The sequence below is a fragment of the Henckelia pumila genome, chromosome 2 (genome assembly GCF_033568475.1).
Source record: "Henckelia pumila isolate YLH828 chromosome 2, ASM3356847v2, whole genome shotgun sequence".
Taxonomy (NCBI): Eukaryota; Viridiplantae; Streptophyta; class Magnoliopsida; order Lamiales; family Gesneriaceae; genus Henckelia; species Henckelia pumila.
In genome coordinates, this window is record NC_133121.1 from 98,606,670 (window position 1) to 98,622,768 (window position 16,099).

A 16,099-nucleotide genomic window follows, 5' to 3' on the forward strand; every position below is an offset into this window, starting at 1 on the left:
TTTTCGGCCTGGCGTTACACGTTTTCTGAAACCTTTTCCAAAAATGTAAATTTTGAAAAAAGAAAAAACAATCACAAATTGTAACTATTAATTTCTTGTCAATATTTAAACATGGGCAATTAAAGCTTTCAAGAAATATATTATAAGCTAGAAGAAAACATTAATATCTGGAATATCATGTTTCCCGTTATAGCGCACCTAATAAAAGACCGTTCCTTCGTTTGTACTCTAAAATTAGCAAAGGATCGGTAATGTAAGGAAATTAGGCAAAATAAAGAACAAATTAATTACTCCAAATGGTTTTTTCTTTATAAATATTTATTATTTATGTCACAGTGATCATGTTTATTTATGAAAGCAAATTGGCATTATAATCACGTTTAACCTATGATATTTATCATCCTATTTAATTAATGGAATATCTAAATTTATGCTAAATAGATATAGTATAGGATCAAAAAAATAAAAAAATAAAAATAGATATATTATAAAATCTAGTGTTTCGTCTATTTGAACTATGATGATAAGATAATTGTGGAAATATTTATCATAAATTTTGTCGATTAATTGGATTTGCTTCAATTTCAAAATCATAAATGCACTCACAAAAATTGTTATGAGTTTGTTGGTTGAGTAGATGCTACCCGCAGGGTAGTGCGGGTGACGTGGCGGCTCATGATTGGTTAAAATCAGTGGGCCCCACGTGGAACCCATTAATTTTGACCAATCATGGGGTTACACATCACCCGCAGGGTAGTGCCATGCGGGCGACATGTACTAAACCGAGTTTGTGTCAGATGTCAATATTGTGCAACCGATCTCCAACCAATTTAAATTTAAACTCATAAAAAATTTTAATTTTTATTATAAATATAAATTGGATCTGTCTTTTAAAAAACATACGTATATATATATATAAATAAATAAATATATTTTAAAAACTATTTCTTTAAAAATCAGACATAAAATCCGTTACAAATGAGTTATATGTTTGAGTTTTTTTTCCCCTCGATTTTTTATTTATATAAAAAAATAAGAATAGAAAAAGTTTTAGTATATTTTGGGAGTTTTATTTATTTATTTATTTAAATTTAAATTAAATTTTGATTGAAAAAAAGAAAAAAAAGAAAACAAACGATGCCGTATTGGAACTCTCACTAACCCCACACTCCCTCTTCGGTCCTCATTTAACGCTTCAGATCTCTGCAATTGTTTCCCATTTTTGCTTTCATTCTTTCTTGTGTGTGTATATATATGTATATATTCCCGCAATCTCTTTATCTTCTCCATCAGTGGTTGAACTCTTTTTGGAGTTTGGATTCTGTACACGTATACTCGTGTTGCATTCGCTTGATCGGCCATAATTCTCTACATTTGCGTCTTGGATCGTTTGTTCGTTGGAATTTTACGAGGGAATGTCGGTGGATTCTGGACCTATGACGCCTGGGCAGGTATAAGTGTTGTTTTTTTGTTTTACGAATTTTGAGCTGGTGATGGTTATTTCAGTTTCTCTTCTTGCATTGGTGGGGTGCATTTGAATAAGTTTACGTTGCAGTTGTTTGATGTTGGGGTGCAGTTTTGGGAAGTTTTTAGTGTTTCAGTCCCGAATTTTGAATGCTGTTATGTTGTGACATCAGTTGCTTTGTTAGTTATTCTTCTTAATTTTATTTTTTATAAATCTGCTTTTGCTTCTTGATCATCTGTACTGCTTGTCAATGTTAATATTTCCTTGTGAATCACTGGATAAACTGTGAAATCATTACTTACGATATTTCAGGTGTCATTTTTGCTTGGAATTATCCCAATTTGTATTGCATGGATATATTCCGAGTGGTTGGAATATCAGAAGTCATCATCCCCTCCAAAAGTGTAAGCGTCATTGGCTCTTTTGTTCTGTTCTTATTTGCAGTCTCTAGATTTTCCATATCTTGAAGCATTATTATACCTGGCAATTGAAATGTGTGGCCTTTTCCAAATCAGAAATTTTGGACTCTGAGAAATGGAAGGGTAGAAAATGATTCTTCTGCATTATATCTCATCTTATGGTACTGAGCTGTTTTTATGACAGCAGTCATTCAGATATAAATCTTCTCGAATCGGAAAATAAAATTGAGAAGGAGGATGATCGCGCTGTGCTGCTGGAAGGTGGTCTTGCTAACTCAGCACCGCAAAAGTTGCCCATCCCGTCCATTAGAACAAACTTAATCAGGTGAGTGTGACGATTTTGAATGGTAACTTTAGAGGGGTTTTGCCACATTAAGAAGCCCTTCAACCCTTTGTGTATTTCACATTTTAGGTTTCTCACGATGGAGGACTCATTTTTGCTTGAAAATCGACTACTTTTGAGATCAATGTGAGTTTTTCGATTACTTTGATTGCATCACATAAGGTTTCATATTGTGAATGATGTTAAGATCTTATGCAGGGCTGAATTTGGGGGAATTATATTTTATTTCTATTTGTGTGACCGCACGAATTTTTTTGCGGATTCCAAAAAGGTGCCCTAAATCTTTATCCATCCTTTTTTGTTGGAACTTTTCATTCTTTTGTTTATGCAATGTGTGAGTAACTTGATTCTGATATTATTAATTAGCATTTCATTAATTTCTATTGTTATTAAAGTATCATACGAAGTACAAACTGTTATTCTTATTATCAACTATATTTTAATGTACTTTTTTCAACCTTTTAATTAACCCTGTAAATGATCATAACAGGTATATCGACTAAAGCCAAATTTCTGTTCTCTTGACTTGTGATGCATGTTATACATTGATTATAATCTTCCTCTTTCAGTGTAAGCTTATTATTATTTTTTTCCCTGTTCTACAGAGTTACAGTCGAGATGTATTCTGTTTTTTGTACATTCTTCTCATCATAGCTTCAGCAATGACATCTATGAAGAAACATAATGACAAGTCGGCAATTTCTGGAAAATCCATACTTTATCTTAACCGCCATCAGACTGAAGAGTGGAAAGGATGGATGCAGGCAAGTATTTGTGGCAAACCATTCATAAATATGGTTTAGAATCTTGCAAGAGTTGGGTTTGAAGCATTTATCTGGTTGAATACTAAGAAAGGAGAAAAAACAGAATAAAAAGTACTGCTTTCAAGTTCTCTTTCATAAGTTGCACTTGCACAGAAATGTTTAAGCTCTAACTATGTTCTTCCTTGCCAGATGGAAGTTGAGATTTTTTTCTTGGCACCTATACACAACTATCTTCTAGTCACCAGAAAGATACCTTTATATTATTTTGATTTTGATACTGCCTGGGTGCCTGTTATTGCTGTGCATTCACACACACTGTGTGCAAAGTTTAATTTTTGCCTTGTGTATGATATATCTTCTGCTCAGTAGTAATCAGGCACTGGTAGATAATTTTGTCTAGCCTGCGTGGCTGCTGCTGCGCACTAACACACCTTGTGCACAAAGCCTTTGACAGTTGTATGCCATTTGCCACGTCTTTTATAGGTTCTGTTTTTGATGTACCATTACTTTGCGGCATCAGAAATTTACAATGCAGTTCGTGTTTTGATTGCTGCATATGTATGGATGACTGGATTTGGGAACTTCTCCTATTACTATGTCAGAAAAGATTTTAGTATTGCCCGATTTGCTCAGGTGAAATTGTAATCTGCTTTATATTTTTTCGTTGAACTTGATTTCACATATTTTGTTTATGTTTTATTTTGGATTTTGTTTATTAAAACAACTTTCTTAAAAAAATATGATTTGTTGTCTGTGCAGATGATGTGGAGGCTAAATTTTTTCGTGGCATTTTGTTGTATTGCTCTCAACAACGACTATATGCTTTACTATATCTGCCCAATGCATACTCTATTCACTCTTATGGTATATGGGGCCCTTGGGATTGGCCACCAATATAATGAGATAAGATCGGTCATTGTTTTGAAATTTTTTATATGCTTCATTGTGGTGATTTTGGTGTGGGAAATACCTGGAGTTTTTGACATTGTCTGGAGTCCTCTCACTTTTCTGTTCGGTACGTAGCCATCAGCGACCTTGTACTTTTTGGGTTTTCCAGTGGCAATATGTTGCACGTATTAAGAATTAAATCATAATTGGCCAAAAGGAGATAAATTTAAATTTCTTGTTTTAATTTCTAGTCTGAAGCCTCGGCCACCTGATTGTTGTTTAATCTCGATGACAGGGTACAGGGATCCTGCCAAACCAAATCTTCCATTAATGCATGAATGGCATTTTAGATCTGGGCTTGATCGCTATATATGGATCATTGGAATGATTTATGCCCATTACCACCCAAATGTACTGCCGAAGAGAGATATTAAATTTGCTGATTGTACCTTCTATTATGATATTTTTATCAATTTTATCCTTGTAGGTTGAAAAGTGGATGGAGAAACTGGAGGAGTGTGAGACCAAGCGGAGACGGACAATTAAGACATCTGTCGTTACTGTCGCCTTATTTGTAAATCATCTCATTCAAGAAACAGGATTTTGGATGATTCGTTTTTACTTTGAAATCTAATTTCCTGCTATTTTCCTGTCTTAAGGTGGGCTATTTCTGGTATGAATGCATTTACAAGCTGGACAAGGTTGCTTATAACAAGCTTCATCCTTACACATCATGGATGCCAATAGCGTGCGTATATCGATATTTTTTCTTAGTTTATGCCTGTTTCTAAATTATTTTTTCATTCTATTTGAATGTTAAACTTATTTCTATTTTGGCAAAAAAGAGGCTTTATTGCAATGTCCATAACCATTAATTTAGCTTGCCCATTGGTGGAAATCATTTATGTTTTTTTTTTTCTATCTTTCAGTGTCTACTTATGTTTGAGGAATTTCAGTCAGCATATTCGAAATTTCTCTTTGACCCTTTTTGCGTAAGTTGTATTTTTTCTGGTTATATTTTTTATTTCAATTGTGCAACTCTTTTTCGGTGACAAAAATTGTCACGTTCTTTTTGGCTAAAGCTAAATCTGGGGGTTGTTTTCCCTTGTTGTACCACTGTTTTTGGGTACCAGGTGGCTTGGAAAAATTACTCTGGAAACCTACATTTCCCAGTTTCATATCTGGCTGAGGTGTGTGGATTTATTCTCTTGCTTGTTTGTTGATATTTACTTATTGGAATGATTATTTAATACAAATTATATTGCTTATACACGGTCTGTCATACAAATGTACTTGATTGTTTCTATCAATATAATAAACGAGAAGGTTTTTCTTCCCAGTAGAAGGCATCTAATCTAATCTAAAATTTTAAAATTTGTCTATAAAATGTTTACAGTGCTGATTCTAAGATGTTCTCGTCTTGTTCATACAAGGAATTAGGGACTTGTGAAATTTGCCGCGACAGCTCACACAATCTAAATTACATGGCTAACAAGTTTCCTACAATATGCAGATCAAATATGCCAAATGGACAGCCTAAATGGTTGCTCTGCTTCATTCCAGATTATCCACTACTTAACTTCATGCTCACTACATTCATTTACATTTTGGTATGTAAATTTTCGTTTTGTTCCAATTCTTTTCTTTTTTTAAATTAGAACTTGGAGGAAGAGGTGGGGAGGGGGTTTGTTCTAACAGGTTTGAACTCTGACCTCTCCCACAATGGGATAGGACTGTGCAACTTCACCACATGCGTGGAGGCTGTTTTGTTCCAATTCTTTAATTTAATCACTGATTAATTGTTCCTTGCCTAAAGGAATTTCTGTTTTCGATATGCTCACCACCGCAGGTGTCTTACCGGCTTTTTGATCTGACCAACACATTTAAGGGAGCTTTCATACCCATAAGAGACAATAAGAAGCTGTTTTACAATTCCGTTGCTGGAACATGCATCTGTGTCTGTTTATATTGCATCGCATTAGCCCTTCTTCAAATCACTTACTAACATGACAGGTTAGTTCTTTATCCCTGGATGATCAGTGTACGCTGTATAGTTAGTGATGAAAAAAGTTGGCTTCACAGGGTGTGCTTAAACACGCTTGAAGCTACTAACCCAGGATTCACTTCTCAACTTCAACCAGAAAAGTGTTTTAAGCAGTCAAAACTTTTATCTGCTGGAACCATTAGAAATTTAACCTTGTAATAATTTTGTTGAACCAAATGGTTGACCAGTAGACTTTGTCAATGGACGCGGCTTGTCAAGCACCTGAATTCGAATGGTTCACAGTTTTTGAACGGAACCTCCATGCACCGCAGTTCCATCCTTTTGTGTTTTTCTCAATAATTTGCCGACCCTTTTATTTCCACTCTTCAGTTTATGTATAATATAATAATTATTTTTGCAGGCATTTTCTAAATCTAAAATGTGAAAGTGGAGCTGTTACGAAAAGAGATACTGGTGACACCATAGAAGTGGAAAAATCATGAACATTATGGTTATAGGAAAGGTTTTACCTCGGAACTACACGAGGCCAGAGCTTGCTACCAATTTTGTTGAGCATCGTCACACTCACACGGTGTTGGTTGATTTTAGTTACTGATAGTAAATCAAGTTATTAGCTTGAAAGTGAAGAACGAAAAACCGATACGAAAGCATGTCCCGGAACGTTTATTTCCACGTTTTTATTCTTTTAGTTCTGTTGCAGTTCAGCATGATCAATGGTGTATCCTCCCCTCTCCTTAATCCCGCGTTACTCTATTTCGGTGAACATGGTTTCATTTAGTTCTAAAGCGTTTTTTGAATCTTGATACCTGTGGATGCATTGTTGGTGCTAGGTGTTTGTGCTTGATCACGGTTCGAAAGGTAAATTATTAATAGATACGTATAATGATTTGAAATAAATTTAGGCGATCGTTTCAGAGGCCGGCTCATATTATATCAGTCGCTTTAAAAAGCTTAGTGTCAACATAATATTTTATGCTTCCAGTTTGAATTATCAAGTTATAAGTAATTGAAACGTATTAAATAACAATTCCATAAGTAATTTTGCAAGCTTGAAAATTCAGATTCAATTTTGCACTGTACTCCAATAATTCCATAAATTTAGTTACACTTGGACCAACTTAAATATTGAGTGTGGTTTCAACAGTGAAATTCATTTGCCGGGAGTGAAGTTTGTGGCGTAAGCCCATGCATTGTTGTTGACTGGGTCGGCAAGGTGGTCGGCGAGGTTCTCCAACGGACCCTTTCCGGTGACGATAGCCTGAACGAAGAATCCGAACATGGAGAACATGGCAAGCCTTCCATTCTTGAGTTCCTTCACCTTCAACTCAGCGAATGACTCAGGGTCGTCAGCAAGACCCAATGGGTCGAAGCTGCCACCTGGGTACAGTGGGTCAGTGATTTCTCCCAATGGCCCTCCGGCAATACGGTACCCCTCAACAGCTCCCATCAGTATAACCTGGCTAGCCCAGATGGCCAATATGCTCTGTGCATGCACCAAGCTCGGGTTCCCCAAGTAGTCCAGTCCACCCTCGCTGAAGATCTGTGAACCAGCCTTGAACCACACGGCTTCACCGAATTTCACACCGTTGCGAGACAAGAGCTCTGGGAAGACGCATCCCAGGGCTCCAAGCATGGCCCATCTGCTGTGGATCACCTCCAGCTCACGGTTCTTGGCGAATGTTTCAGGGTCTGCCGAGAGTCCAGCGGTGTCCCACCCGTAGTCGCCGGGGAACTCACCGGTGAGGTAGCTTGGGGGTTCACCTGAGAATGGTCCCAAGTACTTGACACGGTCGGGGCCATACCACGGGCTGCCGGATGAAGCAGGCTTGGAAGCAGTCTTCCTCATGGAGACCCTACCGGTGCCGGTGATCTCGGAAACAGATGGCGATTTGACCGCCTTCCCGGACAAGGTTGGGGAGGAGAGAGCCATCGTAGATGAAGCCATGGCTGTGGAAAGGGTGATTGTATTGCAAGATTGTGAAATAGTGTTTGTGGGTTGACAAGTATTGGAGAGCTAAGAAGGTATTTATACTAAGCGGGCTCTATCAAAAATGAGTAGTTGAGGATCAGATGCTGCAATATTATTGGGTGTTGGCATTTGAGGAGTTGATGTTGTGCGTCCATTTGGCAAAGGATATCATCACAAATCATATTGGGAACAAATCTCAAATGTCTGAGTTTTCCCCCCTTCAAAACCAATAAGAGCTTGCCAAGTACGTTGACTAGGAATATAGATCGACTCCAACGAGGATAGGGGTTATCTTGCAATTTTTTAATTTTTTTTTTTTTTGAAAAGAAATACCAAACCAGAAACTTCAAACTAGTCACTTTCTAATGTTGGGCTTGGCTCTGGTAGCTAACTCATTTTAAAATATAATACTATTATCTATGTATCTATATATATATATATATATATATATACATACTCTATGCTTTTTCTATTTCTCCTTTATAAATGTGTGAATAAATTTCTATTATATCAATTGTAAATTTACAGTTTTAACCCTTACCAAAAAACAATAAATAAACACAAACAAACAAGAGAAAAAAAAAAATCTATCTCCTTTATAAATGTGTGAATAAATTTTTACTACATCAATTGTGAATTTACACTTTTAACTCTTACCAAAAAACAATAATAAAACAAACAAACAAGAAAAGAAAAAAAAAAATCCAACCACCACCACCACAAACTACTCCCCTGTTCCATGCCTCTTCACCCTTCACAACCCCAATACTCACAAATTTTTACTCATCACAACCCGAGACTCACAAAATCCACCCTTCTCATCGAAATACCAACACAATCAAAATTTATCTCCTTTATAAATGAGTGAATAAATTTCTACTACATCAATTGTAAATTTATACTTTTAACCCTTACCAAAAAATAATAAATTTTTTATCTCCTTTATAAATTTGTGAATAAATTTCTACTACATCAATTGTGAATTTACACTTTTAACCCTTACCAAAAAACAATAAATTTTTTATCTCCTTTATAAATGTGTGAATAAATTTTTACTACATCAATTGTGAATTTACACTTTTAACCCTTACCAAAAAAACAATAAATAAAACAAACAAATCTATCTCTCTTATAAATGTGTGAATAAATTTCTAATACATTAATTGTGAATTTACACTTTTAACCCTTACCAAAAAACAATAAATAAAACAAACAAACAAGAGAAAAAATAATCTATCTCCTTTATAAATGTGTGAATAAATATTTACTACATCAATTGTGAATTTACACTTTTAACTCTTACCAAAAAACAATAAATCTATCTCCTTGAATAAATTTCTACTACATCAATTGTGAATTTACACTTTTAACCCTTACCAAAAAACAATAAATAAAGCAAACAAACAAGAAAAAAAAACCCAACCACCACGACCAGAAAACTACTCCCCTGCTCCACGCCTCTTCACCCTTCACAATCCCCATACTCACAAATATTCACTCTTCAAACCCGAGACTCACGAAACCCACCCTTCTCATGGGCAATAAAATTGTTATAAACAAAAAAAAAAGCAGAATTCATTTTATTTTGAACACCCTAATAATAAAATACAAGATGTATTTTGTTTTCTGCAAGTTTTAAAAAATTTACATTAGTTTTATTTAAATTACCACTTGCATTACGAGCATTCACTGATATTCATTCCTTAGAGAATTTCCTGTTATGATTTTACAGGGTTTAGCTAAATATGTGGACTGGAGTGCAAGTTTATTGGAAGATGATGCTACAAGAAAGTTGAAGAATGCTGAGCTTCAGACAAAGAAGACACAGTTAAGAATGTGGACTAACTATGTTCTCCCTACATCGAACTCAAAGGTCATTCATGACCAAAACTTTGTAGGAAAGCAAGTCACTCCTGTTGTTGATAGCATTATTAAGCCCTTTTTCCTGCACTTTTCGCAGAAATTTAGTTTTGAACTTATGTACGTATGTCATTGAAATTGTGAGTGGGTTTTGATATAAGTGGTATTGATGAATGATTCGTTTAGAATTTTTTTTTAGTTTTGACACATTTCTTTCATATACATATTTTTCACGTGCAGCGCACGTGTTATTTTCCTAGTTATTATAAAAGTGTGAATCAATATCAAATTTTTATATTGTGCATTGTCAACTTTATCATTGTAGCTGAATGTTGTTTTTGTAAAATCAATTATTATAATGTGGTCAAAATTGTCAAACTACGTGTGTTTTACAGGGATGTATTCAATTCAGAGTTTTAATGACTTTCAGTGACTTTTTTTAAATGATATAATTTTGTGGAGTTAATAGATTTTTATTGAATTTTATTGAATGCTACAGAATTGTGAAAAAAATTCTATAGATTTCTGCAGACTTTTTGACCGACTTTTTGGTATATTTTTACAGACATTTTAATTTTTTTTAATGGAATTCTATAGATTTTATAACTTGAACGATATTGAAGATGTTGATTTTGGTGAGGTGAACTGCTTAGATATCACTTGATGGGATCGTGTTTGGAGGTGATCAGTTGGGTAAATCACCGTAACAATTGACCCCTTAAACTTCAAGATAGATTTCAGTTGACGTTGGTCAACTAAATCATTTTCTTCTCGCGTGTCTATGTTAATCAATTAACTTGTAAAGTGTGGAATGAGTTCGACTATTAGAACATAGATCAAATGGAATCGTGAGTGCATGGGTAAGAGTGATAGACTGAAAATGAAAGACATACGTGTTTGTTATGGATGTTCAGAGATTTTAAAGACTCATACGTCACCCTTTTTTTACCTCGAAAGGATTCACTCTAGAAAATTTTGACTATTACAATCAACTTGCAACATCCCATACTTCGAGTTTAGGACTTACACACAATCGCCTATCTCAGAACTCTTAGACACTCAAGATCTCATCCCTCGATTGATTCTTGTTACGACGAGGTTTTCAGAACCTCAACTGATAAATTACAGATACCACACTTGTTAAAAATCAACACTTAGCACCAAATGATCTTTACTGATCTGATGTACTTGAATCTTGTGCATGCTTGTGTTCTTCGACTTGTGATAGAAATCTTTGAAGTGCTTCTTGTTCGTTTTTCTCGAATGAATAGGTAAACTTAGGTAATGCTTGGATAAAAGGATTTTAAATCCATTTATTTCAAATATATTCAAATGTATTTTGTTTTATATAGAAGTAGCAACATAAATTTCAAATATACTCTTTTCATGTTTATATGATATTTCATGTTAGTTAGGGTAGATTTCAAGTCCACCCAATAATCGATTTATTTGAAATGCATTCTACTTTATATAATTAATGTGTAAATAAGTAGTGTATAGATTTATGATTTGATCTATTGTTTCATTGTTAACAATTAAATAGAATCAAAATCCATGGATTTGAAATCCTTCCATCCAAGCGCAACCTAAAGGAATTTAGTTTATGTTTGATAGCTTGAATGCGTATACGAGAATTCTTAAAAAGTCGAATGATTCCTCAGGAATCCTTAATGGAAATTTATATTTGGCGGGCAACGACTCTTTCAAATTCAAATCAAAGCGGTTAGCTTGTATTTTCCACAAAAATTCTCTTACAGTGTAGTACACTGTTGTGCTAGTGCTTTTGCGGCATCTGGTCCTGTACGTTTGATCTTATCCGCAAGGTTTAAGCTGATGAAGCAGTCACTCAGTCTAATGAATGATTCAGTTGAGCATATATATGGTCTTCGGTTGAGTTTTGATGCAGTGTTTGGCTATGATCAACTGACACATTTTAGCTTTTGTGAAACTGATTCAGTTTATTGTCCTAAACTGAATGCAGTTTACTTCATTCGCTTCGGTTGAGCTTTGGTCAATGGTCAACTCAGTTGATGTATGCAGTTTAGCTTTGAGTCTTCATTTTAGCTTTGGGAACTCGTTTTTTGCACTCGAAGCTGGGCAAGATCAGTTGACTTGAGAATTTTCCAATAATCAAAACTCCGCTAGTTCTAACATAAAAACATAAAAATTATAGTATATCGACGAAAATGACATATCCACCTATCCTAATATGTTTATATTAAATATAATAATCAAGATATAATTTTTTTTTAAAAAATAAAATCAGTAGAAAAGTATTTGATATGAATCAAGCAAACTTATCATAAATTTCAATAAAATCATTAACATGTTGGCTGAAAACAAAAGATATTTTATATATTTAAGAAAAACCAAATCATATTAATATTATTAATACATGACAGCACAATTAAACATTGATGAAGTAATATTTTTATTCCAACTTATTAGCATTTTACCAAAGCAGCTGTAAAGAATAGTCATTATATTTTCAAATCTATTCTAATATGAAAGAAAATATTACTTTTTATACAACATAAAATAAAAATTACTGACTATATTTTTAAATAAATTATAAAAATATGAAAATTAAAATTCAATACTAAACTTTTCAGTTTTTCATGTAATTAACATAAATCAACAAATATAATGATTAAATATTAATTTACTCATTATGATACAATATTTAAATAAAAATAAATTTTATAGTGTGTAAACAATGAGGAACGTAAATAAAAATTTGAAGGACAAGAATAATAAAAATATCATGGTAGAGAAAATAAACGTTATGTAATTTTTTTTATATAATTAATGAGTTATTTGCATCAAATATCCCTGTGAAATATTAAAAATGCACACTTCTTCCCTATGAAATTTTAATAAGCATCTTCAACCATGACCTTTTATAAAATTAGCACACGTGCCTCTTTATATGAGCGATTATTGCACACGCGCCCCTAATGCGACTGGACAAATATTTTGATTTTTTTAGCACCAAATACCCATGTGAAATATTAAAATTACATATTTTACCCATTGAGAGTATAAATTTTAAATCTAATCCATAAGATCCAATTATAAAATATTTATTAAACATTTACATTTTATGAATTTTTATTTTTATTTTTATTTTAAATTTATTATTATTAATTAATTTGTTTCTAAAATATTTGCTAAATTACAATATTTCAAATATTCACACATTATCGATACATATTATAAAATGTTTCCATATAATTTTATCATTAGGTTTTTTTTTTAAAAAAAAGAAATCACACGAAATAAAAAAAATTAGAAATTATAATAAAATAATTATAAACATTTTCGATATAATGATTAAAAAATTAATATAAAATTAAATTAACTTCAAAATATTTATCTAAAAACAAGAAAACAAAATGCACAAGCACAAAAGGTGCAGATAGGAGTGTGCATTATATGGTTAAAACTGATCGGGACGTAAATTTTGGTTTTTTATGATTTTCTTTGAACTGTTTTTTTTATAAGTTGCGATTTTGGTTTTTGACAATTTTGGGTTACTTGTTTTTCAAAAGTTAAAAATTGTGAAAACCGAATCGATAATTTTATATGTAACATAATAAAAGAATAAAAAAAAACTCAACTAGGTTGGAGATAGCCCAACATGATTGTGCAAACTCAACTACATAAAGTTTTTTACTTTTGAAGGTAATTGAAGATCCCAAATTCTTAGCCAATTACCTGAAGCTGGCGTGCCACACTCCGGATAGATAAATTCCATAGCGAGGTGGTTGGCCCATTTTATCTAATATTGCACTACAAAAAAAAAACGCATTTTTAGAAGGGCAAATGGTCAATAAATCCCTATGAGCAAACTTATCTTTGTCTTCAGTCCCCATGTCAGCAAATATATGTTCTCACTCCCTGACAAAGTTCTGGCATGTGTTTCAGCTCCCTATTTGAGCACAAAATACGAAAATGCCCCCACTTTCTTTTGAAACCCAACAATACCCCTTACTCTTTAAAAATAAAATAAAAATTATTTATAAGAGAACGTACAGTATGAGTTTTTTTTTCTCTCATTTTTGTTGAAATTCTCCACAAATTTATCCATCAATCGTAAATGACTAATCCACCGATTGCAATATTGCAGATTTCCTTCGAATCGGATTGAAGAAAGTTGCTAATCGTTGTGAATTGTTTCTGGACCATGAAAATCTTTTTGAAGAATCATTATTTCAAAGATTTTAAGGTACTATTTTAGGTTTTTAAAAATTTGCAGCCAAGAAATTGTATTACAGTGTTTGATGTAGTGTAATTGTTTTTATATATCCTTTTTAATTGAACGAATCTTTGAGATTTGTTATGGTTTTATTGATTGTATTAAATTTTTGTGTTATCGTGTGAACTGTACAGATTTTTTTTTTATTTTATCAATCTTTGGTTTTCCCGTCTGTGGGTGAGAATGAATCTCATTTATTGCAATTTTGAGATAGAGTAGCTGAATTCCTTGTTGTTCTCGATTATAACGATTTAATTTCGAACCGTAATGGTTTTAATGCTGCATTATGACTTAGATATTGATAATTTTTTATCATTAAAATAAAAATAGGCTACTTGAATTTGTTTTTGTGTACTATTTTTTTTGTATGTCATGTGTTATACGAATGAATATATGATTTTAAATTTAGATCTTATTATATTGAATGTAGTTTTTTTTAATAGTTTGATAATGAAATCTAGAAGTGATTCTTGTAATATCTCTTTTTTTGGTTGCTACAAGTAAAAATACAGATTTCTGTGATTTCAATCTTCATTGGATGTAGCTTGATGGATATTTTTGTGAACCTGAGAACAATGTGCTGAAATTTTATTAGAAACCATGATTTTTCGATATGTATCTACACTACAATTTGAGAAGTATTCTACTTTCATATCAATGCACTCTATTCGACGAGTTCACTTTTTATCGGATTGATATCCTGAGATTATCAAGGCAACTGAACGACTATTTATGGTGAGTCATCATGCTTACTGTTTGTAGCATTTTAGTAGATAATTTTGTGAAGCTAATAATACTAAATTATTTATTATTCTATAATTTTATTAAATTTTCATACACGATTTTATCTTTTTAAGTTCAATGTAAATTATTTTGTTTTTATTTAGGTGTTAAGAACATAACAAAAAATTTTGGGCTTTCATAATCAAGAAAGCAATGTATGCTCCATCTTTACACTTGCACAGGAGAAAGCGGTTATGGAACTTGGCTCAAGCACATACCTTCGAGGAGATATTCCTGTTCCAGTGGAAACATTGTTGGTTTACGCTTGATTTGATGATTCTGTGGAACACACTATTGTTTTATATTAATTTGAGTTTTGGTTGTAGTGTACTATTATGTATTGGGTTCTCTTGTGTAGTGTACTCTTATGTATGAGGTTCTCTTGTGTTGTCGTATTTGACAAAGTTTGTGCATTTGCAAAGAATTAATATCTCATATTTCAAACTGTCTGTCTTCTTATCCCGCAAATATCCGAGATTGTTCCAAATATATTTGAAATTACCCCGAATCAAGGCAATTGAAACTAATTTAATATCTCTTAGGAAGGTCGATCACAGTGGCCCAAAAATTTATCCTGAGAAGTAGAACGTTATGTGCTCAATTGAGACACATTTGTACTCTTCTAGCTCATGTGTTATGCCAGACCCCATTATCACAAATGTTCTTTTAATATTGAAGTTCAAATACACGTGTCGTATTGCAAATTGAGGTAATCGATGTCAAAATATCACACTAAACAATTTTTTAAGTTTATAATTATATTTAATTATGCAAAGAATGAGTCACTTATATCCAATTGCTTGTATATTTGAGTCTAAAGATATCCGAGATTGTTCTAAATTAATATAGAATGATTCCTAATCTTAGAAAATTCGAAACTAATTTGTTTTCACTAAATGTTAGTGGTCCAAAATTTTATGTGATTACAATAATCTCATAAAATAAGATCATGATTGTTCTACATATTTAATATGAATTAGTTAATTAAATGCACAAAAAAAATGGATTACCCTTGAATCATGCTTTAACTATTTCTTGTTTTGAACGGATATGCGCCTCTAGCCTCCAAACCCTCAAGACTTCTCCGAGGTTCTCTCAAAATCAAACATAGGATTATTTTTGCGTGATCACAACTTTCTGTCAGCATATACCCTAACCAAACTGGAACCAAGAAGCGAGTGGATGAGATGAAGTGTATTGACAGAGCTTAATAATGAGGGATAGGTGGTAGTCAAAGTCTTTGATTGATCAATATCTACTAGGAGAGTGTGATTCTCATGACCCACAATGTTTGTCCTACAATCGCAACACATTGTTCTCGATTCAATAATATTTATCCCATCCC

General features: G+C 33.0%; 2 protein-coding genes across 3 annotated transcripts; one reads left to right on the top strand and one right to left on the bottom strand.

Annotated features, from left to right (window-relative positions):
- The first annotated feature begins 1,209 nt into the window (after positions 1-1,209).
- LOC140880826 (protein REDUCED WALL ACETYLATION 3-like) lies at positions 1,210-6,723 on the top strand. Of its 2 annotated transcripts, none has more exons than XM_073285637.1 (16): positions 1,210-1,451; positions 1,778-1,869; positions 2,069-2,209; positions 2,297-2,353; positions 2,426-2,498; positions 2,833-2,991; positions 3,475-3,624; positions 3,751-4,006; positions 4,175-4,290; positions 4,367-4,453; positions 4,539-4,627; positions 4,809-4,871; positions 5,013-5,069; positions 5,393-5,489; positions 5,729-5,892; positions 6,285-6,723. In XM_073285637.1, exons 1-15 carry the CDS (start codon positions 1,416-1,418, stop codon positions 5,882-5,884), a joined length of 1,629 nt encoding a protein of 542 aa, XP_073141738.1. In that variant the 5' UTR covers positions 1,210-1,415; the 3' UTR covers positions 5,885-5,892; positions 6,285-6,723. The 2 variants fall into 2 exon arrangements, with proteins under 2 accessions (XP_073141738.1, XP_073141739.1); XM_073285638.1 differs by having other exon boundaries at positions 2,072-2,209; positions 6,285-6,722.
- A 217-nt stretch (positions 6,724-6,940) lies between these two features.
- Positions 6,941-7,859, bottom strand: LOC140880982 (chlorophyll a-b binding protein 3C, chloroplastic-like). Its single transcript, XM_073285910.1, has one exon. The coding sequence runs from the start codon at positions 7,827-7,829 to the stop codon at positions 7,035-7,037; it is 795 nt and encodes a 264-aa protein (XP_073142011.1). The 5' UTR covers positions 7,830-7,859; the 3' UTR covers positions 6,941-7,034.
- Positions 7,860-16,099: the final 8,240 nt, after the last annotated feature.